The following is a 23,408-nucleotide window of genomic DNA, read 5'->3' on the forward strand; positions in this document are numbered from 1 at the left end:
ATCAGACGAGGGTCTTCACGATTGGGTTCCCCATCAGAAAATTGAAGACGGATGGGATGGAAGCAGAGTCCAAGAGAGCGAAAGGACCGTGAAAGAGAGCAAGAGCCCAAAAAAAAGCTGCAGGAAAAGCAGCAGCAGCATGGACTGGTAATGGTGAAGCAGAGAGACATAGGGGGCTGCCCAGGGGTCAGTGGAAAAACACGCCTGCAGGGGCGAAACCCTGGAACAAAGAGAACTGTGGTGGTGCAGCCCCAGATGCTAAGGGACTGTGGGACCTGGGTAAAGATCTCTGGGGTGAAGACCCTCGCCCTGCCTACGGCCCAGATCCCTGTGCAGACCCAGAAGGGGTCGGGCTGGCTGGTAGTTGGGGTTCTCCAGGATATCGGCTTGGAGGCCCTGTTGGGGGGTGACTGTCTCCCCATGGGACAGGATCCAGGCCCCGCTCCTGTAACGGCCGAGGGTTTGAATTCAAATCCAGGAAACCAATTGGCTAGGACGAAAATGGTCAGTGAAAATGCAAATGACCTGGCTGGTAGGGGGGAGGAGCTGCTGGGCTCAGAATACCTGCCTACCTATAACCAGCCCCCTGGGGCTGAGTGGGAGGGAGAGATGCTCCCCGCCCCCCTGCACACCGGAGAGGGGGCTCACGCTGGCTCTGATGCTGTGACCAGAGCAGAGAGCTCCCTGCCTGCCCCCACTGGGACTGCAAGGGCAGCGCTGAGCACGGGGGGAGCTGAGATCTCAGCTGAGTGGGGGGACACCCGGGAAGGGCAGGTCAGCTGCGAAACAGGTTTGCCTGGTCCAGACATGCTGCTGGGAAGTAATTACACAGCAGGGAGGGAGCTACCAGGGACAGGGCTCAGGGGGGCTGTAACCCCAGGCCCAGCCAGTGAGAGGAAGCAGGTCCCACTCCCTGCCTCAGCTGCTAAATCCCAGACCGAGCTGCAGAAGGATCCCTCCTTGGAGAAGCTGAAAAAACTTGCTGGCCACAGCGCTGCAAACCCCCTTGGGGAAGGCTGCAGGGACAGAGTCCTGCAGGAGAAGGGATTCCTGTACCGGAAATGGGCTCCCCAAGGGGAAGTAAAACTGGGGGGAATCGGGAGACAGCTGGTGGTGCCCCAGGAATCCACAGGGTTCTTCCCTTTCGAGCTGCTGGATGGGAGGAGAGTGAGGGGACCCCTGAACCTGAAGAAGGAGGATTGGATAAAAAAGGGGGAAGACCCCCAGGGGGATCTCTTCCCTGAGGTGGGAGACAATCTCCCCATCAGGTGTTCCCCGTTCAAAGTCACCGGGAAAGCAGCCCAGAACCTGGAGAGAGAGGTCAGGGACATGCTGGCTTTAGATGGGATCCAGCCATTTTACAGCCCATGGGCCTCACCCGTGGGGCTGATCCCCAAGCGAGACAGAATGATCTGGTTTTATGGGGGCTATCAGAAGCTTAAAGCCATCACAGTGTCTAATGCCGACCCCATGCCTAGGCCTGGGAAGACTCTAGACAAGCTAAAAGGAATGAAGAACTTGGCCCTGGCAGACACTAATAACATGTGCATCTTTAGCCAGACCTGGAAGGAACAGGTGTCCCAGGTGAAGAGGGGGCTGGGCTGCCTCAAGGAGGTGGGACTAACAGTAAAAGCTGAAAAGTGCAAGGGGGGACGGTAAAGGTGTTGTGTCTGGGCCACAAAGTGGGAAGCGGCTGCCCAAGCCCAGAGCTGGCAAAGGCCAAAATGGGGGCTCTTAACCAAGGGAGCCCAAATCACAAACCAAAGGGCTGGGAAAAGACCCAATCCCAGCTTAAACCCAGGGGTACTGGGCTGGCAAAGGGTGTGGGCTGCATAAACCTTCCCACATGCGGTCTGAAAGTGCCATCAAGCACACCCAACTTAAGGGAGGGCGTGAAACTGGACTGTCCTGGTGTAACTCACACCAAAAGATGGGAGAAATGCTGGGGCATCCATGGGAACCTTGGTGGGTTCGAACTTCCTCAGGTCACTGGTTGGAGTGACCTCGCTCAGTTCAGTCTCGAAGGGGGGAGAGATGTGACGAACTGGGAAAGTTCTTAATGGTTTCTCTGAGTACTGTGTTGGTGCCTCAGTGTCCCCATGGCAGTTCTTAAGTATCTGACAGAGCAAAGGGCCAGTGCACCTAAATGCCTGACACTCTGTCTCCTAGTAACTAATGGCCTGGGCCCCTCCTCTGCAAAGGTGCCAGCTGAAGGTGTTGAAGACAAAGGAATCAGGTGACCTCCTGGCCCGGGAAAGGGGCTGGACAGAGAGGAGGGGCTGGGAGGGGTTGTTACTCTGGAGCTGGCTGGGGTCAAGGGTGGAGGGCAGACCTGGGGGTCTGGCTCACTGCCCCCCAGAATGGACCCAGCCAAGGGGTCCGGTTCGCTGTATCTACAAGCTCTGTTTTAGACCCTGTTCCTGTCATCAAATAAACCTCTGTTTTACTGGCTGGCTAAGAGTCACGTCTGACAGATGGAAGCAGGGTCATCACTTTGATCACATACCTACTAGCCAGAGCTTAATATAGGAGATGGGGCTGTCTCTGGAGCCTGCTGGTAGCTCCCGGGTTGGAATCCCAACACTCTCCAAATAAAATATATGGAAGAAAGGGGAACTCAATAGTAAAGAATAGAAGTCAGAAGGTCAGAATTGTAGAAAGTTGGCAAGGGAAGCTATCAGAAATCAGTGATCAACCAATGAAAATAAGAAGGAAGTTTTTAAAAGGACAAAATTAATCCTAACAATGGTCCAGATAACCAGAGTTTTGAAAGACCTGCTGGAGGAGTGTGGTGGACTGTTAATGCTGATTTTAATTAGGACTTGGAACACGTGTGAAATTCCAGAAGGCTGGAATAAAGCTAATGCTGTGCCAATATTTAAAAAGTATAAAAGAGATGACGCAGCTAATTACAAGTGTGTCAGTCTGAAATCGATACTGGGCAAGAGAATGGAGCAGCCGATACTAGATTTCACTAAGAAAGAAAGGAGAGTAATATAATTAGTACCCATTAAAAAGGTTTAGACACAATAGATCCTATCAAACGAACTAGATATCCTTATTGGATGAGATCAAAAGTTTACTTGCAGCTAATAGTCCTGATGTAATATATGTAGGCACATGAGTTGGTTCAGCACAATATTTTGACTAGAAAGATACAAAATACACAGGGCATACATTAAATAGATTAAAAACTGGGATTTTAAATAGGGAACCTGGTCGAGTGGATTTCTTTCTAGCGGGTTCCCGCAAGGATTGGATCTTGGCCCTATGCTATTTAACATTCTTATCAATGACCTGGAAGAGAATATAAAATCATCACCGATAAAGTTTGCAGTTGCCACAAAGACTGGGGGTGGGGGTAACTAACGAAGTGTCAGGAGGTTCAGGTTTCAGCACTGGGAGTCTGGGAAGTTGTCCCAGCCCTGGCTGGAGGGTTATTTCCTCTTCCACAAAGAGGGGAAGTTTCATTCCCAAAGCCTGTGCCTTGAAATTAGAACCTATCTGACACTACAGCCTATATTCAACATAGTGGCAGGATTATAAAATGATTAGGACATGACTCATTTTGTACAAAGTGTCTCATGTGTGGTGTCACTGGAAAAGTTATGATTTGCTGAATATGGTTATCCTACCTGTGTGCACGGATCATGTTTGTAGCTGAAGTTATGGATATTGACTCTGTATCTGTCTTTCAAATGTGCTTACACTGCGTTAACAGCCACAAGGAGCCTTTCAGGTACAACAAATGAAGAAGCCAGACAGTGTTCATGGCTCATCAACAAAGACAATGGACTATGGAAGAGCTTAGCCCTCCTGTAAACGTTTCAGCCAGCATAGGAGTCATGGCTACTGTGACTCAGCAGGGCATGCTAGGGCATGTGACCAGACCACATGACAATGAACTTCATTTTGGTACCTGAATTTTTCCACAAACTGGACTGAGAACTGAGTTTAGAACAAAGGGTTCCTGTCATATGGAAAAGCTACATAAGGTGGGGTGTGACATCATCTCAAGGCCTCATTCCCTGCACAAGAGAACTCCTGGAAACACCTGAGGAACAAAGATTAAACTGGAGGAAGTATTGGTCCCAGTGCAAAGGGATTTCTAGCTTGTGTATGGAAACTTGGTGGACTGCTTGTATCATCAGTCAGGGTGAGAAACTGCTAATTCAAATTCTATCCAGATAGTATGTTAGGCTTGGTTTGAGCTTTTGGTTATTTGCTAAGTAATCTGCTTTGATCTGTTTGCTAACACTTATCGCTGGGAAATTGGCTGTTGTCTTCTCTCTCTCTCCTTGAGTGGCTTAGGTAAAGCACTCAAGTAGCTTAGTTGGCTGCATGGCGCCACCTGCTGTCGTGTTGGGTGATAACAGGCCCTGGAGAGGCTGGCTGAATCTCCAGCAAAGCAGTGTGAGAAGGGCCACCCCAGCTTGAAGGTTAGAGAGCACAGTGGTTCCCAGAAGCCCCCCAGACTGCACCCCGGGGTGACAACCCATCACACCCTGGAGTACACAATTCTCAGCAGGTTTGTCACATCCTGTCCCCTCTCTTTCTCCACCCAAGATATTTCCTGCCTCCCACCACCTCTAGCAGATCCCACCAGTGGTGAGCTCCAGCCAGTTCGCATGAACTGGTTGTTAAATTTAGAAGCCTTTTTAGAACAGGTTATTCCAGGACAACTGGTTCTAAAAAAGCATTCAAATTTAACAAAGGCTCGGGCAGTTGCCCACCCGGCCCCAGCTCACACCCCCCCTCCTCTGAATGCTCCACCCTCCTCCCCTTCCCCTGCTTCCTGCCAATCATATGTTCACAGAAAGCCTGAAAGAAGCAGCAGGCAGGTAACCCAGCCCGGGGGGGTGGGGGAACGGCACGCGTGGCTCAGTCTGGTTCCACTCGAGCGGCTCCCGCTGGCCCCAGCCGAGCGCCCCAGCCGGGTCCCGTCTAAGCACCCCTGGCTTGGGCTGGTCCTGGCCGAGCGGCTCTGACCCGGCCCAGCAGCACCGGTCCCGGCCGAGCGGCTCCAGCCCGGCTTGGGGAGTTGGGTCCTGCGGCGCCAGTCGCGGTCCCAGGAGAGCGGTCCCAGTCCTGGCCCCAGGCAGTGTGGTAAGGGGGCAGGGAGGGAGTGTTTGGTGGGTTCTGGGCACGTGGATAGGGGTCAGGGTGGTCAGGGAACAAGGGAACTGAATGGGGGCAAGAGTCCCAGGGGGCAGTCAGGAAGGAGCAGGGGTTGGATGAGGTGGTGGGGGGCAGTCAGGGACAGAGAGAAGGGGTGGTTGGATGGGGCAGAGGTTCTGAGGGGGCATCAAGAATGAGAGGAGGGGTTTGATGGGGCGGCATGGGGCAGTCAGGGGACAGGGAAGGGGAGGATGCGTCAGGGGTACCCGGGGTGTGTGTCAAGGAACACGGGGGGTTGTATGGGGCACGACCCCCGGGGGGGACATGAGCCCCTCGTGAGGTGAGGAGAAAGGAACCTGTTGTTAATATTTTGGCAGCTCATCACTGGCTCCCACCCTCCCATACATTTACTGCTTCTCTCCCTCCAAGCAGAACCCACCACCAGCTCCCTGAGAATCCCTTACCTGAGTCAGCTCCATTGCAGCCATTGCCTTCCCCCTGGGAGGATGGGATGATCTGGAGCAAAATGTGGACGTTATTCTGTAGCCTGCCAGGGTGAGAAGGGCAATATGAGAGCATTCACACTGGGTTTCTGTCCTTTCCACATGTCGATTCCCCCCAGGATTTTCCCTGCTAATGGACATTCTAGGTTCTGCCACATTGGGAAGCACAGAGTGACCTTATTCCAGTACATATCTAGCCCCCTCCTACCAGGGTGTAACCCTCTGACACATGGTGAAACCCTCCCAGCAGCAGAGTCTCTCTGTTACACTTCTCAAGTTTGCGGGCGATACCAAGCTGGGAGGGGTTCCAAGGACTTTGGAGGATAGAACTGAAATTCAAAATCATCTGGACAAACTGGAGAAATGGTCTGAAGTAAATAGGATGAAATTCAGTAATGACAAATACAAAGTACACCGCTTAGGAAGGAACAATCATACAAAATGTGAAATAACTGCCAAGGAAGGAGTGCTGTGGAAACGGATCTGGGGATAATAGTGGATCAGAAGCAGAATATGAGTCAACAGAGTTACACTCTTTTTGCAACAGTAAGTATCATTTGGGGATGTATTAGCAGGAGTATTGTAAACAAGATACGAGAAGTAATTCTGCCACTCTACTCCGCAACGATTAGGTCTCAACTGGAGTAGCGTTTCCAGTTCTGGGGGCCACATTTTAGGAAAGATGTGGACAAAATGGAGAAAGTCCAGAGAAGAGTAACAAAAATGAATAAAGGTCTAGAAAACATGGCCAATGAGGGAAGATTGAAAAACTGGGTTTGTTTAGTCCGGAGAAGACTCAGAGGGGACATGATCACAGTTTTCAAGTACATAAAAGGTTGTTACAAGGATGCCAGAGAAAAATTGTTCTTCTTAATTGCTGAGGATAGGACAAGAAGCAATGGACTTAAATTACAGCAAGGGCAGTTTAGGATAGAGATTAGGAAAAAAACTTCCTAAATGTCAGAGTGGTTAAGCACTGGAATAAATTGTCTAGGGAGGTTGTGAAATCTCCATCACTGGGGATATTTAAGAGCAGGTTGGACAAACACCTGTCAGGGATTGTCTAGATAATATTGAGTCCTGCCTTGAGTGCAGGGGACTGGCCTAGATGACCTCTCGAGGTCCCCTTCCAGTTCTATAATTCTATGAACCAAAGGCCAGAGAAGAGCAGAATCAGAGGAGTCACTCTGGGGAATTCTCCCTGTCACTGTTCCCAAGGCAGCTCTCTCAGGTTTACAAAGCTGTTTGATGCTCTAGCCTTTATTCAGTTTCTCCTGCAAGTGCCCCTTTCATGGGCTGGACCTAGTTTTAGCTTTTGGGAAGCGTGACCCCTGGGGCTTTGAGACTGGGCCTTCTTGCCTCAGCACATCTTGTTTCTTTCTGTGGCCCCACAGTGAATCCAAATGAATAGATAATCCTGACAGAGACAGTGAACATAAGAATGTCAGCGCTGCCCACTGCATCAGACCAATGGCCCATCTAGCTCAATGGCCAATGCCAGGTGCTTCAGAGGGAATGAACAGAACAGGTAATCATCAAATGATCCACCCCGTCACCCATTCCCCGCTTTTGGCAAAGAGGCTAGAGACACCATCCCTGCCCATCCTGCCTGTGACACTGGCAGATCAGGTGTTAGCTCTTGCAAAAGCCCCCATGTCTTCATTGAACAGGGACAAACACATAGCTGGAATCAGTCTGACTCACCTGTGTTAGTATTAGGGATTAGGATTATAAGAATGTGTTCACACTTCATGGAATGCTTGTGAGTTGCTGACTGGGTTAATATCTGACTAGTTGCATTGTGAGCCTCTGTGGCTCTGTAAATCACCAGAGAGGAGAAAGACTTTACCTAGGTGAAGTGCTGACTGGCAACCGAATGCATTACATCCTGCCTGGCAGGAAAGGTTCATCAACACCAGAGAGACTATTATGGGATGTTAAAGACGACAAAAGACTGTTGTTGTGCTCTTGACTTCCCATTAGCTCAGTTTGCAGCTCAGAGCACATGGCAGGAAGGGGATAAAAAACCCCATACAGAAGGAACTGATTATCCGTATGCTGCTTGGACTCGGGACGGCAAAAATTCTAGACATAAGCAAGAGATCCCCAGCTGATTAGCCTGGGTTAGTCCTAAGGAAGATATAGGGCTTGCTTATTATAGAAGCTTCTATTACCTTTTGAAATTTAAGACTGTAACTTGTCTCCATCTATAGAATTACTTGGTTTTAACTTCGTAAACAACACTCATTTCCTTTTAAATAAGTCTTAATACAGGTTATTACAGGACTGGGTACAAGTGTTGTCTTTGCTGTGAGATCTAAGATTCAACTGACCTCAGTAAGTGACTGGTCCTTTGGGACAAGGTCAGGCGTGACAAAGCCCTGGTTGGGATGATTTAGTTGAGGATTGGTCCTGTTTTGAGCATGGGGTTGGACTAGATGACCTCCTGAGGTTCCTTCTAGCCCTGATATTCTATGATTCCACGCCTGGCAGTAACCTGAACATTGCTGTGATTCGTAGGGTAAGGCAGTGGTTCTCAACTAGGGGTCCTGGGCCCGCTAGGGTCACTAGCAGGTTTCAGGGTGGGTGCCAGGCAAGGCCAGTATTAGACTCACTGAGCCCCAGGGCAGAAAGCTTAAATCCCAGCGCATGGGGCTGAAGTCCAGGGCCCTGAGCCCTACCTGAGGCTGAAGCCAAAGCCTAAGCAATGTAGATTTGTGGGGCCCCTGTGGCATGGTACCCCGAGAGAGGAAGAAAGTGCTCAGAGGACTCAGCCAGAAGGTTGAGCCCTGACACAATACTGGCTTAGAGGGTCTCTGCCAGTCAGGAAGCGCTAGCAGCGAGGGAAGACTGGCAATTGATGGTTGGAAGGGTGAAGAGGTTTGGGGTATGCTGGGGGAAGAAGCATCTGGGACTGGATAACCGGGGGCTGGGCAGTCTCCATAGGGGACACTTGCTCCTCCTGTGCCCTTTTCACACCCTCTTGCAAGTAGAGAATGACCACCCTGTCCCCATCCCCAGAGGCAGCCGTGTCTCAGGACTCTCCCAAGTTCCACCCACTAACTCTCTTCCCATTTGGGGTAGAGCTCGGGGCAACAAATCAGCACCAAGATGAACCCAGCTGAATGCTGCTTGTTCTGGTGCCACAGGGGCCTCTGGTGGGTGAAAGGCAGAACTGTAGCACTTCTCAGGCAGAATGTATCTTCTTCATGCCAAAAAAAAAGAAATTCTGCTCTGGACGTGAATTCTGTGCATACGCAGTGGTGCAGAATTCCCACATGAGTAACTCACACCTGACACAAACATAACCTGCTCACTCCCATCTCTTCTCCCTATGGGTCAAGTCCCAGAGCTGCTGCTGTCATTAAAGCACACAGGCTTTCACTCCCGTTAGTACTGGCAAGAGCCAATCCAGTGACAGGACTGAACCCTTATTTTCCTATCACACGGGAGAGTCTCAGCTGAGGGGGAGGTGAGATGCGGAGGGGGTACAAAGGGGAAAGTTGTTGTACCCATGTTGGTCCCAGGATAGCAAACAGGTATTTTTAATTGGTTCTAAAAAAATTACCTCACCCACCTTGTCTCTCCAAGAGATCTGAAAGTGGCAGAAGGAGACAAACAGGAAGACAGAGCTCAGGACTTGAAACCAAACATTTCAAACCCCTGGAAGAAACAACATTTCCCTTCTGCCCCTGGGTATGTTTGGATCCTATATGAGGGACCACCCCATTCCCCTCACAGCAGCAAAGGGAGACTGCAGCCAGCCCCAGATGGTCTTTCCCAATCCTGGCATTATTGTTGTGACAGTTTGTGTGTGGCAGGTGCACGGGCTGGGTACAGCTGGACCCATCTGCAGATTGGAAAGTCAGGGCAACTCTAGCACAGCTTGGGGGCTGTGGGCAGGGGGGAGCACTTCTGGAGCTGGGCCTCTGTCCTCTCTAGATCCCATGGCACATGGCTCTGGCAGCATCAAGTGGGTCCATCACTGCAGGGAAGATTGGGGTAGTGAGATCAGGGTGAGAATTGGAAGGGGGTCCATGCTCAAGAATGGGGGATGGAATTCACCTCCCCACCCCTCTGCAGAGCTCAGCAACTAGGGATTTATCCAGTGAAGTGAATTTCACTCTGGGTGACTTTGAGTCAGCCATGGAAAGATCCTTGTGCCTTAGGTTCTACACGGGCCACAGGAGTTTACTAGTTCTCCCTCCCTAGATGGCCGGGGGTAGCCAGGGATAATTAGCGGGTTATGGGAATTAGAAGATGAAAATTCACTAAGAACAATGATATTTCTGTGTTTATTATTAAAGCGAAAGACACTCACCGATCCCCATCCTCCTTCCGATGAGCTATAACTATCTAAGAGACTCAGCTACTGATCCTGCAGTCAGTTCCTGCCCTTCCTCACTTTCTAAAGCAGCACTTTTAACACCAGGGCAGGGAAACATGAAAATACTTTGAACCAAATTCCAGAAGCTGCTGAGCATGGAGAAGTTCAAATGAAACCAAGGTTCCATCTCTCCAAGGACCTGACTCCTAGTGCAAAATAACAGACACTCCCCAGAAATCTGAAATGGCCACTTCATAACTGACAAAACGTTAATAATCTGTTCATTTCTGGGAATTACCAACAAGAGAAGCAACCCAGTTACGGTGATATCCTGAGGAAAAGATCTCATGTGTCTTTAGATCATACCCATTTGTAACCTGGAACTTTATACACTAAAATGCCTAATTCATAGCCCTATGGTGATTACCTGACATCACTACAGGGCAGAATTAAGGTTGGGTGCCATAGTTGTGTATTTCCATCCCCTAACACACTGCAACTGCGGTTAAGTGGGTTTGACAAAATTCATTTTGCCTATTTCTTTCTCGTAATTTCAATAGATAGTGATAAAAATTTTTAAGCCCTTTTTTCAATGTTTACAATTTCAATGTTCAGAGTTGTGGGAAGTTATGGGAGTCCACAGACAACAATTATTTTCATTATAATAACTGCTGAGATTCCAAAAACCAAATCATATAACTGTTCAAAGAGAAATTGTCAATGTCACATGCAAAATATACACTGTAAATATCCTTAAATCACACTCAACTTTTTCCAGAAGTATTTCTGTATATTACTTATACAAATATTTTTTCGTCTGTGTACAGTGAAATCAGCATTTGCTGCAATTTATTCATAAAAATCTAATCATTTCAAACATAATTTTAAGTAATAAAGTACTTGAATTCTTTCACTTCCTAGACTGGAATGTTTCATTTCAGGATAATTACTCCCTCCCTGTGATGTATTTTTCTCTCAGTACTATAACCCTCTTGTGATGTAGCTCTTGTCTCGGTGCTCTCCTGAGGCTAGTGGCATTATGATCAGAAGGTGACACACTGACACATGAGCAGAGACACATGGAGGAGGGTGGAGGACGAGGTAACATGGAGGCTACCAGGGTTGAACATGGCCCTAAGAACAAACGCCCTCTCAGCCTCTCCTCTCTCCCACCTCCCAGAGTCAGTAACTCGGATAAATCGTTCCTTGAAATCTAAACAGCCCCAGTTTGAAAGACTGTGATTAATGCAGGTACCTTAGGGGCTGCTGCACCAACCCCCTGCCTGGATGAGGAGGATGAAGAATATCAGTAAAAATGGGTTAGGCTGGGAGAGGGCACAGCTGATGTGAGACTGGGAGCCAAGTTGACCAAGAGGCCAGAACTCATGGAGGGTTTAGGAGAAGTCAACAGGACTGGGTAGAGGCATTTCAGTGTATTTTCCCCATTAACCATTCTGCCATGTTTTTAATGTAGAAACTTTTCATTCCCACCTAAACACCTTGGAGCTAAGCTGGGTTGATGCATTTCCACCTACAGCGGTAGAGTTTTATTAGGTGTTTAATCAGATGCTCATGCAACACAAAGCAGTGAATAATGGGTGTGTTTTCATTCATCAACTTGACTGTGTGCTGTGCATCACTTTTAAAAAAAGATGGTGTGAGGGAGTGTCAAAATTTTAGGCATTAAGAAATGGAACTAACACCTACGTACCTCTGTCATGCATTTCTCTCCTAATTTTAATGTCAGTTTTGAATTAGTATTAATACCATGTTGTTTTAACAGCAGTAGGGTCCTTTTGTATAATTGTTTGCAAGATTTCAATGGATATTGCGAACCAACCGTCTTAACCTCTTATTTTGAGATTCCTAAATACAACTCAGCGCACCTCTCCTGAACCACTGCAAGCCCTGGCCGGTGACATGTTCCTTAGAGAGCAAACACTTGACGAGCCCTTTCACCCTAAAAGCGCGCATTTGGTTCTTCGACACTGCTTTATTCGCCCAGCCAGAAAATGCTATAGGGAACCCAGTCATTACAGCCGACCGTCACTAGGTACAGTTCTACCAGCTATGGGCCAACATTCAAATGGTTCTGTTTGTTTATCTTTCATTCAGCGTTGCAATTCTTAGATCCTATTTAAAAACTGGTAGTGAAATAACCGAAGCAAGTTAAGAAGAGAGCGGCATCAGGCAAAGGTGGGGGTAAAACAACAAATGGAAAGAACTGACTATGCAAAAAGGAACATCGCAAACTATCAGAGCCCCAGACCCTCGTCCAACTGAACCCACTCCAGTCAGGCATATCAAGCTGGGTCCCTGAAAAATCGCCCAGCCCATCTGGCAGTGAATGCTGCGTGTTTCAGGCAGAGCTACGCTGTGTGCATTTGCTCTGCTGACATGCTGCTTTGGTACGGAACGCACCACGGCCACAGGGAGCAGAGACATGGACTCCTACAAAACACATTCCCAGATACACCTCCAATGCCGCATCCCCTCCCCACCTCCCTACTGTCTGCCATCCCCTCCCCTACCTCCACATGGCCATTCTCAGCCTATTGCTAACGCTTCCTCCCAGCATTCAGCACTATAAATAAATAAATAAAACATGGTGTTACAAAAAGTAGATCGTGCCTGAGAAACCTGATCTGGATGTCAGTAAGGTTTTTGATACAGTTCCACATGGGAAACTATTTGTTAAATTGGAGAAGATGGGGATTAATATGAGAACCGAAAGGTCAATAAAGAATTGGTTCAAGGGGAGTCTACAAGGGGGTCATATTGAACGGTGAGTTGTCAGGCTGGAGGGAGTTACTAGTGGAGTTCCTCAGATCAGTCTTGGGACCAATCTTACGCAACAATTTTATTAGTGATCTTGGCACAAGAAGTGGGACTGGGACACAAAGCTGGGAGGGATTGCCAATATGGAGGAGGACAGGAAAATCATACAAGAAAATCTACATGTCCTTGAAAGCTGCAGTAATAGAAATGGGATGAAAATGAATAGTGCACAAATTCTAGTTGTTAGTCCCCAAGTGTATAAATTTGCAATAAACTGGGGATTTATCGACTGGAAGTGACAGAGGAGGAGAAAGACCTGGGTGTATTGGTTGATCACAGGATAATTATGAGCTGCCAACGTGATGCAGCCGTGAAATAGGTTAATGCAGTCCTAGGATGCATCAGGTGAGGTATTTCCAGCAGACAAATGAAAGGGTTAGTACTGTTATAAAAGGTACCGATGAGACCTCATCTGAAATACACCTCTACCTTCTGCCCTTAAAGTCTGTGAGTCTATAAACTGTGCTTTGTGTTGCACAGACACTGATGCAGATCAGGGCCCCATCGTGCAGCACATGGCAGAGAACCTGACTGAGACCAGCACCCCCATTCTGCTGGGCACTGCACAGACAGAGAGGGACAGTCCTTGCCCCAAAGAGATCACAATCCAAGGAGATAATGGGTAGGAGGAAAACAGAGAGGGGCTGTGACTTCCCCAAGGTCACCAAGAAGGTCAGGGACAGAGCCAGGAACAGACCCTGTTAACGTCAGAGGCACATCACCCACAGCTTGGAAAGGTCCCCACACCCCATTGTATTAGGCTGCAGGAAGAGGTGGTTTGTCCATGGATTCACAGGCTGTCTTGGCAGGGTAACTCAGCTGTGGTCCCTGCACACAGCTGGGTGTGTGTCCCCTGGGTCAGCAGTAGTCAGTGTCCAGCCCTGTGGGCTGTGCTCCTGGCTCATACCTCCAGCACTCACTGCTGCCCCTCCCTTACCAGCTGCACTGGTCAGCCAGCCCCAGGCCTCTATGAGGTCACTGTCCCTCCCACTCCACCACTTCAAACCTTCAAACAGGGACATGGTGCACCAGTGTCAGAGTGCACTAGTGTAAAGTGTGTCTGTACTAAGAGTTTGCACCAGTGCCTAAAACACCAGTGTGGCAGAGACCTTCAGTGCCCAAAACAGCAGTACGGTGGCACTAGAACTGGGATCTAGTTCTAGCTCTGTCACAGACCTTGCACACATCAATGTTTCTCCTCCCAACTTTAGTCTCTTTACCCAGATACCAACTCATTGGGGTCTCCCCTCTCTCCAGAGCTCCTCACCATTAAAATATGTGTGCATGTCACCAGAGCTGAGCTAGTTCAGCTCTGGAATAGTCTTACAAGGGGGGCTGTGGAGTCTCTTTACCTGGAAGTTTTTAAGAACTGGTAGGACAAACCTCTGTCAGAGATAATCAACATATACTTGGTCCTGCCTCAGCAGAGAGAGCTGGACTTTATGACATCTTGAGGTCCTATCTAGCCCTACATTTAAAGGATGCTATGCGATATATACGTATAAAACATACAGAGAAAAACCAAGAACAACATGATGTCAGGTCATTCAAAAAAACAACAACAACAAAACAAAAAACTACATTGCATAGCATAAAATGACACAATACTAAGGAGAAGAAAGCAACACAATGCAAACTAACACACCTTAGGACAAAAGTACAGAATGCAAAATAACAGCTCAAACCAACATAACACAGACACCAAACAAGCTAAGGCAAAACAACGCATCATAAAACTATGCAACATAACGTGGTGCATCATAGTTCCAAAAGGCACCATGCAAAATAGTTCAGCATAGAACAGGACACAGCACAAGAGAGAATTATTTCAGTGTAGACCTGGAAGGGATCTTGAGAGGTCTACTCCAGCCTCCTGTGTTGAGGCAGAACCAAGTATCCCTAGACATTCCCAGACTGGTCGATCTCTAACCTGGTCTTAAAAATCTCCAGTGAAGAAAATTCCACAGTCTCCCTTGGAAGCCAATGCAAGGCAAACACAGGCCAAAACAACACTGTACACACACATGCTGGGCATGTGGATAAGGGGAGAGGAAAGACCTGAAACAATCTGGGTTCAGTTCCCAGTTTTGCCCCAGATTCTCCATGCAAACTTGAACAAAATACTTTAGCTCTCTGATCTTCAGTTTCCTCATCTGTAAAATTGGGAGTCACCTCCCACAATTGGCCTATTTAGCCTTTGAGCTTTTTGTGGCAAGGCCTATCATTGTGGGCATGTCTACACTGCAGTCCGACACCGGCGGCTGGCCTGTGCCCACTGACTTGGGCTCACATGGCTCAGGCTGCAGGGCTATTTAATTGTGGTGTTGATGTTCTGGCTGGGGCTGCAGCCCAAGGTCTGGCACCCTCCCACTCCCGGGGTCCTACAGCCTGGCTCTAGCCCGAGACAGGACATCTATATTGCAATTAAACAGCCCCTTCTCCTGAGCACCATGAGCGTGAGGCAGCTGGCATGGGCCAGCTTGGGGTTTTAATGGCAGTGAAGAGATACCTTTGGTGTCTTTTCTGCACGTGTCACAATGGGGACCCTGATTTTGGTCAGTGTTTGTGCAGAGCCCTGCACAACAGGAAGCCTGATCTCAGTTGGGGACTCTGCAACTCCCAGCATTACAGGATCCCTGATTTTGTTTAGGGCCCCTGCAGCAACTCGCAAAATGTGGGGGCAGGATCTCTGTCAGGGTCTGTGCAGTGCACAGTACAGTGCTGGGGTGTGATCTTTGTTAGGGTCAGTGCAATGCCAGGCCCAACAGGGATATAGATCTCAGTCGAGGTCTCCGAAGTGCTCAGAACATTGGAGGCAGCGGTTTGGGTCACAGTCGTGCGCTGCCTGGCACAAGGGGGACCGTGATTTCGGTGCAGGTCTCAGTTTCATCTGGCACAACAGTGGGGTCTGATCTCACCTCGGGTCTCTTCAGTGCCTGGCAGAACAGGGTCCAGATCTCAGTTGGGGTCTCCGCAGCACCTGGCAGAACAAGGCCCAGATCTCGGGGTCTCTTCAGCACCTGGCAGAACAGGGCCACGCTCAGTATGATAAGAGCCCTGATCTCAGTCACACACCTGAAGAGAAAAGTGGGAAGATTTTCGAGAATTCAATATCAGTATTTCAGAACTGAGGAGAAAATGGGGCACAAACTAAATATTTGCCAATATAAGGGACAAGCATCAACATGTGAGGAGATTTTATGTCACCATTCAACAGTTCAAGAGAAAAGAGGGGAAATTGGAGGAGATTACACAGGGATATTGAATCAACAACAGGATGGGATGGATTCTTCTTGCCTCACACTCACAGAGCCAGGAGGGAGCCCTGGGTGATGTCTTTTCACAGGGGAAAGGAGCGGGGCTGGAGTCAGAAGGTCACTGGCTGTGGGGAGGGGCTGGCAGTGGGAGTATTGTGGCCAGAATGGGTCTGGGAATGTGAGTAGCAGGTGATGGGGAGGGGGGAGTAACTGGACTAGGAAACCTGGGGCTGGGCCATCTCTATGGGGGACACTTGCTCCTCCCTCCCCTTCCTGGCCCTTCCCACGCCCTGTTGCCAGCAGAGAGGGGCCCCCCCAGCCCAGAGGTGTCCCTGTCTCAGGGCCCCCCCAGCCTCTGCCCAGTTCAGAAATCACTCGGGGGAACAATTTCCCACCCACACAAGGACAAATCCCTGCAGGTGAAAATGGGGAAAACACCCCAAACCTGAGATCTGAACTGGCCATTGGCGAAGGGCAGAGAAAATGGGGCACAATGGGGGGAGGGGAACAGGAAACTTCTCAGGGTTTGGGGGAGGGGGGGTCACCCTGGGTGCTGCTCGTTGCTCTCTAGGGAGAAAGGGGGCAGGACGGGAGAGGAGGGGGGTCCCCACGAGGGGGACAGCAGTAAATCCGAGGGGATCTCAGCCCCCCCCTTTCTCTCCCCGCTCCTCGGGGGTCACCTGCTCTTCTCCCCCCCCCCCCCCGCCATGTCCGGGCTGCACAGACATTTCCCACCCGCCGCTTTCCCAGCCCCACGCGGGGTTAATGCGAGACTCTCCTGCTCCCCGATCTGCGCATGCCCAGAGCCCCCACGGCACAAACCCTTCTCCGGCCCCGGGAGAGGCTCCAACGGCCCCGCGCGCCCCGCAGTCCGGATCCACCGCCCTCGCTAACGCCACTTCCTGTCCAGGTAGAGTCAGGAACTACATCTCCCAGCATGCCCCGGGGCTACTTCCGCCCTCTCCAGGCCAAGTTAGGGAGGTTCCCGGGGCCAGGCAGATCATCTCCCCGCCCCTCCTCCTTTTCCCCTGCTGAGAGACCGCCCCCCCCCCCGCCTTTTCCCGGCACCGCTCGCCAGGGCACTGCTTGGGAGCTGCACTGGGAATAGATCCTGTGGGAAATCCCTTCCCCCCTCTGCTAGCTTGTGTTTGTTACAGCCCTGGAAATAACCCCGCTGCCTGTGTGCTCCGCAGAGAACAGAGGAGCAAATTCTCTCCCTGTTCGCCCTTCCACAGCCATGAAAGGAAGGAATAAACCCCCAGCAGCGCCCTGCCCCACAGAGTCCCCCCTGTAAGGAGAGAGATGTGCAGTGACTAGGGCTCCTGCTCAGCGTCACCAGGTTTATATAACTTTTGGTGATGCCCAGAACGGGTCCAAGTCCTGCCCGCCCTTCCTCGCTCCCCCCCCAAAGCTCTGGGAGGGAGTTTGGGTACATGAGGTGCAGGCTCTGGGATGGGTGGGGGGTGGGGGGAGACAGTGGCAGCCTGTGGGAGTGAGTTTGGGTACTGGAGGGGGTGCGGGCTCTGAGAGGGAGTTTGAGGGAATGAGGTGGAGGCTTGGGGGCTGGGCAGGGGTTGGAGTACAGGGGAGGCGGGGGCGGACCCTGGCAGGGAGTTTGGGTGTCGGTGGGGTGCAGGATCTGCGCTAGGGCAGAGGGTTGGGGTGCAGGGAGGCGGTGGTGGCCTCTAGGAGGGAGTTTGGGTGTGGGCGGGGTGGGGGATCTGCGCTAGGGCAGTGGGTTGGGGTGCAGGCGGGCAGCGGCAGGCTCTGGGAGGGAGTTTGGGTGTGTGGGGGGGTTGGGGATCTGCGCTGGGGCAGGAGATTGGGGTGCTGGGGGGCAGTGGCAGGCTCTGGGAGGGAGTTTGGGTGTCAGTGGAGTGGGGAATCTGCGCTGGGGCAGGGAGTTGGGGTGCAGGGGGGCAGTGGCAGGCTCTGGGAGGGAGTTTGGGTGTGGGGGGGGTTGGGGATCTGCGCTGGGGCAGGGAGTTGGGCTGCAGCGGGGCAGTGGCAGGCTCTGGGAGGGAGTTTGGGTGTGGGCGAGGTGGGGGATCTTCGCTGGGGCAGGGGGTTGGGGTGCAGGGGGGCATTAGAAGGGTCTGGGAGGGAGTTTGGGTGTGGGATCTGGCTTGTGGCAGAGGGTTAGGGTGTGGCACCTATCTTGGGCAGCTCCCAAAAGTGACCCACACCCCCATCTGCAACCAACTCCTACATGGAGGAGGCCTGGGGGGCGTGGGTCTCCTGGCACCACTGCCCGCTGGCACCACCCCTGCAGCTCCCATTGCCGCAGTTCCAATGGCAGAGTTGGCACTTGGAGTGGGGGCAACATGCGAGAGACACACCCCAGAGGGGCCGCAGCGATGTTCCAGATCCTTCTGGGAGTGGTGCGCCGTGCAGAGCGAGGGTGGGCAGGAATCGTTTTAGTCTCGCTGTGCTGCTGGTAGTGGTAGCAGGAGCCCCCGGGCCCTTTCAAATCGCCCGGGGCCAGCTGCTCAGGCTTTCTGACTTTCTGATGGGGAAGCAAAGGGAAGGCACATGTGCCCCTCATGAGCAGTTCTGGGGAGTCTTTTGGGGGCTCCTGGAGTAGGCAGCAGAGAGGTGCAGCCTCACCACCAAGTCTGTTTCACTGGAGGAGAGTAGGGGCTGCAGGGTGATCTCCCACCTCTGTGCATCCAGCAGCCTGTGCTCCCCCCTGCCATGCTGGAGCCTCCACATTTATTTAGTGACAAATACAATTTGCAGAATTTTTAAATATTGTGCACAGAATTTTTTTAGTGCAGAATCTCCTCAGGAGTGAGACTGACTCATGGAACCAACTTGGATTGTCACTGCCTGGTTAACCCCTCAGCCACCACACCAATGCACAGAGAGTGCCAAGGCCTACTGCTGTGTGGGGTTGGGGGCTGGGGTCGGGTCATACACATTCAGAATGTGCACTCCCCCCGCTACAAACCACTGCTGATTTCCCATCTAGGACATTAGCCGTTACTGACAGGGTTTGTTTGTGTTCTTTTTTTTTATCTCATTGTTAGGTGTAAGAAGTATAAATTGTTTAATATGTTCAATTAGTTGGTTACTAAGATGTTTATGAAGTAAATCACTGGCCAGGGAATGTCAGGTAGTGCTTAGAGCCAGGATTCTGGCATAAGCTAATTAGGGAGAAGAAGCAAGGTCAGAAGCAGCCCCCAGAGCCCCAGCCAGCCCCTCTCCAGATATTCCTTGGGACTCAGCCCCCACAGTCCCTGGCCAGGGAGCTCAGATATCCCTCAACCCCAACAGCCAGAGACCCCCCAAAGGGACCCCCACTGGGAACTCAGTCCCTCACTGCCTGCCTAGGATCCCCCCCCCACCCTCCAGAAGGATCTGCCCTGCCCTTTTGCCTGGCACCTCCTCCTCCCTGCTACGGGATCCCCTCATGTTTTACAGTGGCACCCTCTGGCCTAGCACCAGGGATTCTCCCACATGAACTCTGTGCACTGGGCAAGGCAGTGATCCCAGGAGTCTGCGGGAGAAGCCCAGACAGAGCCCCTGGCACAGCACCAGGCTCCCTCTAACCCCCTGTCCTGCCTCCCCAAGAGACACCCACCTCGCTGTTTTGCAGCCAACAGGCCCCCAGTGATACCCACCTCCAGGACCCAGGGCCTCAGGAATGGGCACATCACAACCACCCCCTGAAACCCCAAACTTCCAGAATCCACCAACCTGACTAGGGTACCCCCTGCCCAGCCACCCAGAGGCCTCCCGCTTCCACAATCCCCCTTCATCTGCAATCTCCACACACAGCCCCACCCCTCACACAGCAACACTGTTACCTCACAGTGGCTGATAAGTGGATAGAAAGTTATCACCACCCCCTGCTGGCCAGTCACACAGGCAGAGGGAGTCTGGGGGGGTGCTTCTTTAACAGGAGAATGGAAGGCCTGGAGGGACAAAATAGGTAAGTAATGTCCATGCCCTGTCACTAGCATATAATGGCCACCATGGATCTACCCCAGAAGTGGCTGCATCTTAGCACTGCAGGAAACAACCCCTCACAGAGGCCATTTGCCATGGGGTTTGGGATACTTCTCAACTCACACTGCACTCAGAGTGACCTCCTCATCCCATGCTAGCTGGAGAAAAGAAAAGGGTCCAGCCAACTCTCCCGTTATCAGCTGGGAACCACTGATCCCCCAAACAGGGGGAGGCTTCTGGCTTTGATGTGTATTAAGTATCTGGCTGGTCTCTTTCCTCAGCAAACATTTTAACAGAGATAAAGGAGGGAACAAATGATTCGCAAAGGAGATGGGAAAGATGATCTCTGGGCAATTTTACCCCCTACAACATCAAGGATGGAGAAGAACTCAGGGTAACAGGTTCCCTCAAAGGAAGAAGTTGCTGGAATTTGGAAACACGGGGAACAGCCCCAAATCCAAGAGGATTTTTAACTGACATTTGATAATGAATAGAAAGAGGCAAAACCTGAGCTTTGAGAGCAACGTTCAGAAATGAAAGAGAAAGGGTGGAAATGTGAGAGATTTTGGATCCATTTTGCAAATTATAGAGAGGAAGGTGGAAAATCAGAGGCATTTTATATCAGTTGTTAATAGGAGGTAAAATCTGAGTTCTTCACATCAATATTTGAGAAATGAATAAAGAGGAAATGAGCAACATTTGCAAACATTTTATATCCATGTTCAAGAATCTGAGAAAAGATGTAAATCTGAGATTTTCTTGGTATTTTATAATTCGAGAGACAGGGGAAAATCTCAGGGCATATTTAATTAGAAATAGACAGCTAGAGAGAAGTGGGGCAAATGTTTAGGTTATTTTGTATGAATCTTTGAGATTTGCAAAGAAAATGTGTCACAAACTGCATATTTGATAACACGAGAGAAAAACACCAAGATCTGAGGGGATTTTATATTGCTGTTACTGAACTAGTGGAAAAGGGGGACTGTTGGACTGGATTTTATACGACTGTCCAATACATAAACACAAAGTAATGGTTCCCCCCATCCCCATGGGCAGCAGGGAGCCCTTTGAGGAGCTAATTAAAAGAGAATGGGAGGAGGAGCTGAAAAGTCCCTGGATAAAGGAAGGGGGCAGCTGTGGGGGATGGACAGGTGACTGGGAAGTGATGGTTGGGATCAACTGTGTTGGTAGTTAGGGGGCAACAATTGGGATTGGGAAACTGGGGTCTGGGCAGTCCCCATGGGGGACACATGCTCCTCCCTTCCCTGCTGGCAGAGAACAGGCATCTCATAGAATATCAGGGTTGGAAGGGACCTCAGGAGGTATCTAGTCCAACCCCCGGCTCAAAGCAGGACCAATCCCCAACTAAATCCCCAAATGGCCCCCTCAAGGAGTCAGCTCCCAACCCTGAGTTTAGCAGGCCAGTGCTCAAACCACTGAGCTATCCCATCCCCACTCCAGCGGCAGCCACGATTTGGGGAATGACTCAGGGCAACAATTTCCCACCTAAACAAGGACAAATCACTGCAGATAAAATGGGTGGGAAAATGCCCCTCACTAGAGAAGATTTTAAATTGACATTTGAGACTCATGGGGTGAACAGGGGAAATCGGGGGAGATGGGAGAGCTGATTGTTTGAGGAGAAAGGGGGGAAATCACCCCAGATTTTATAGTCCCATGTGAGATACTGAGAGAGAAAAGGGGCAGAACTAGAGAGAATTTGTATCAGGGGTGAGAGGCAAGTGGCACAAACAGGGGAAGGATCCAATTAACTCCCCTCCTCCCTTCGGCTGCCCGCCGTTTCCCCCCCCCAGGAGTTTTCTGGCTGCACAGAGACAGTTCAACCCCCCCACAACCGTGTCCCACTGACTTTCCCCTCCCTACAACTCCAGCTACTCCCCTCCCTGCCTGATATCGCCCATCTCCCCCCACACCACAGGGGAACCCCCCTGCCAGGCCCCAGTCTCTGCCCCCCAAATCGCAGGGGTTGGGGGCAGATCCTGCTGCAGCTCCACTGGGGCTGAGGCAGCTCTGAGGCTTCTCCAAGGTTCCCTGGGGCAGAGTCACTTTCCTGCCCAGCCCCAGTGCCCCCCCGGGTCTCTCACTCACTGGGGAGCTCTGACCCAGGGGGCCGGTCCCAGCTGGAGAAACCTCCCCCCGGTCAGGTGCACAGCCCCGCGCAGGCCCTGAACACGTCCTTACATCACTTTTGTGACAGAAAAAGTTCTGAGGAGATGGAACGCTGAGGGCTGGTTTTGGCGGGAAAAACCGGTTTGGACTGGTCTGAGCCTGTGTCCTGATGGTAAACACGTCCCCTCTCAGAGATGGAGTCCAGGGGTCAATAGTTCATATGCTCCAGACTGGATCTTATTTTAAAGCCAGTGATTTACTTCATTAACATCTTAGTAACCAACTAATTGAACATACTAAACAATTTATACTTCTTACACCTAACAATGAGATAAGAAAAAAGAACACAAACAAACCCTGTCAGTAACGGCTAACGTCCTAGATGGGAAATCAGCAGCGGTTTGTAGCGGGGCGAGCGCACAGCTTGAATGTGTATGACCCGACCCCAGCCCCCAGCCCCACATAGCGGTAGGGCTTGGCACTCTCTGTGCATTGGTGTGGTGGCTGAGGGGTTAACCAGGCAGTGACAATCCAAGGAGGTTCCCTGAGTCAGTCTCACTCCTGAGGAGATTCTGCACCAAAAAAATTCTGTGCACAATATTTTAAAATTCTGTAAATTTGATTTGTCACTAAATAAATGTGGAGGCTCCAGCATGGCAGGGGAGAGCACAGGCTGCTGGATGCACAGAGGTGGGAGATCACCCTGCAGCCCCTACTCTCCTCCAGTGAAACAGACTTGGTGGTGAGGCTGCACCTCTCTGCTGCCTACTCCAGGAGCCCCCAAAAGACTCCCCAGAACTGCTCATGAGGGGCACATGTGCCTTCCCTTTGCTTCCCCATCAGAAAGTCAGAAAGCCTGAGCAGCTGGCCCCGGGCGATTTGAAAGGGCCCGGGGGCTCCTGCTACCACTATCGGCAGCACAGCGGGACTAAAACGATTCCTGCCCACCCTCGCTCTGCACGAGCGCTCCACTCCCAGAAGGATCTGGCACATCCCTATGGCCCCCGTGGGGAGTGTATCTCGCACGCTGCCCCCACCCCAAGTGCCAACTCTGCCATTGGAACTGCGGCAATGGGAGCTGCAGGGGTGGTGCCAGCGGGCAGTGGTGCCAGGAGACCCACGACCCCGGCCTCCTCCATGTAGGAGTTGCTTGCAGATGGGGGTGTGGGTCACTTTCAGGAGCTGCCCAAGATAGGTGCCACACCCTAACCCTCTGCCACAGGCCAGATCCCACACCCAAACTCCCTCCTAGACCCTGCTACTGCCCCCCTGCACACCAACCCC

The 23,408-nt window shown here is 51.0% G+C and overlaps 1 protein-coding gene across 1 annotated transcript in view; it reads right to left on the reverse strand.

The window, feature by feature from the left end:
- The window catches only part of LOC127039738 (gastrula zinc finger protein XlCGF57.1-like), a 188,901-nt gene that overhangs the window by 9,258 nt on the left and 156,235 nt on the right, over positions 1-23,408 (reverse strand). The window contains exon 3 of the mRNA XM_050933596.1: positions 5,583-5,665. Coding sequence (XP_050789553.1) covers positions 5,583-5,665 — 83 coding nt within the window. The remainder of the gene's footprint in view (positions 1-5,582; positions 5,666-23,408) is intronic.

This window comes from Gopherus flavomarginatus, chromosome 23 (genome assembly GCF_025201925.1).
Source record: "Gopherus flavomarginatus isolate rGopFla2 chromosome 23, rGopFla2.mat.asm, whole genome shotgun sequence".
Classification (NCBI taxonomy): domain Eukaryota; kingdom Metazoa; phylum Chordata; order Testudines; family Testudinidae; genus Gopherus; species Gopherus flavomarginatus.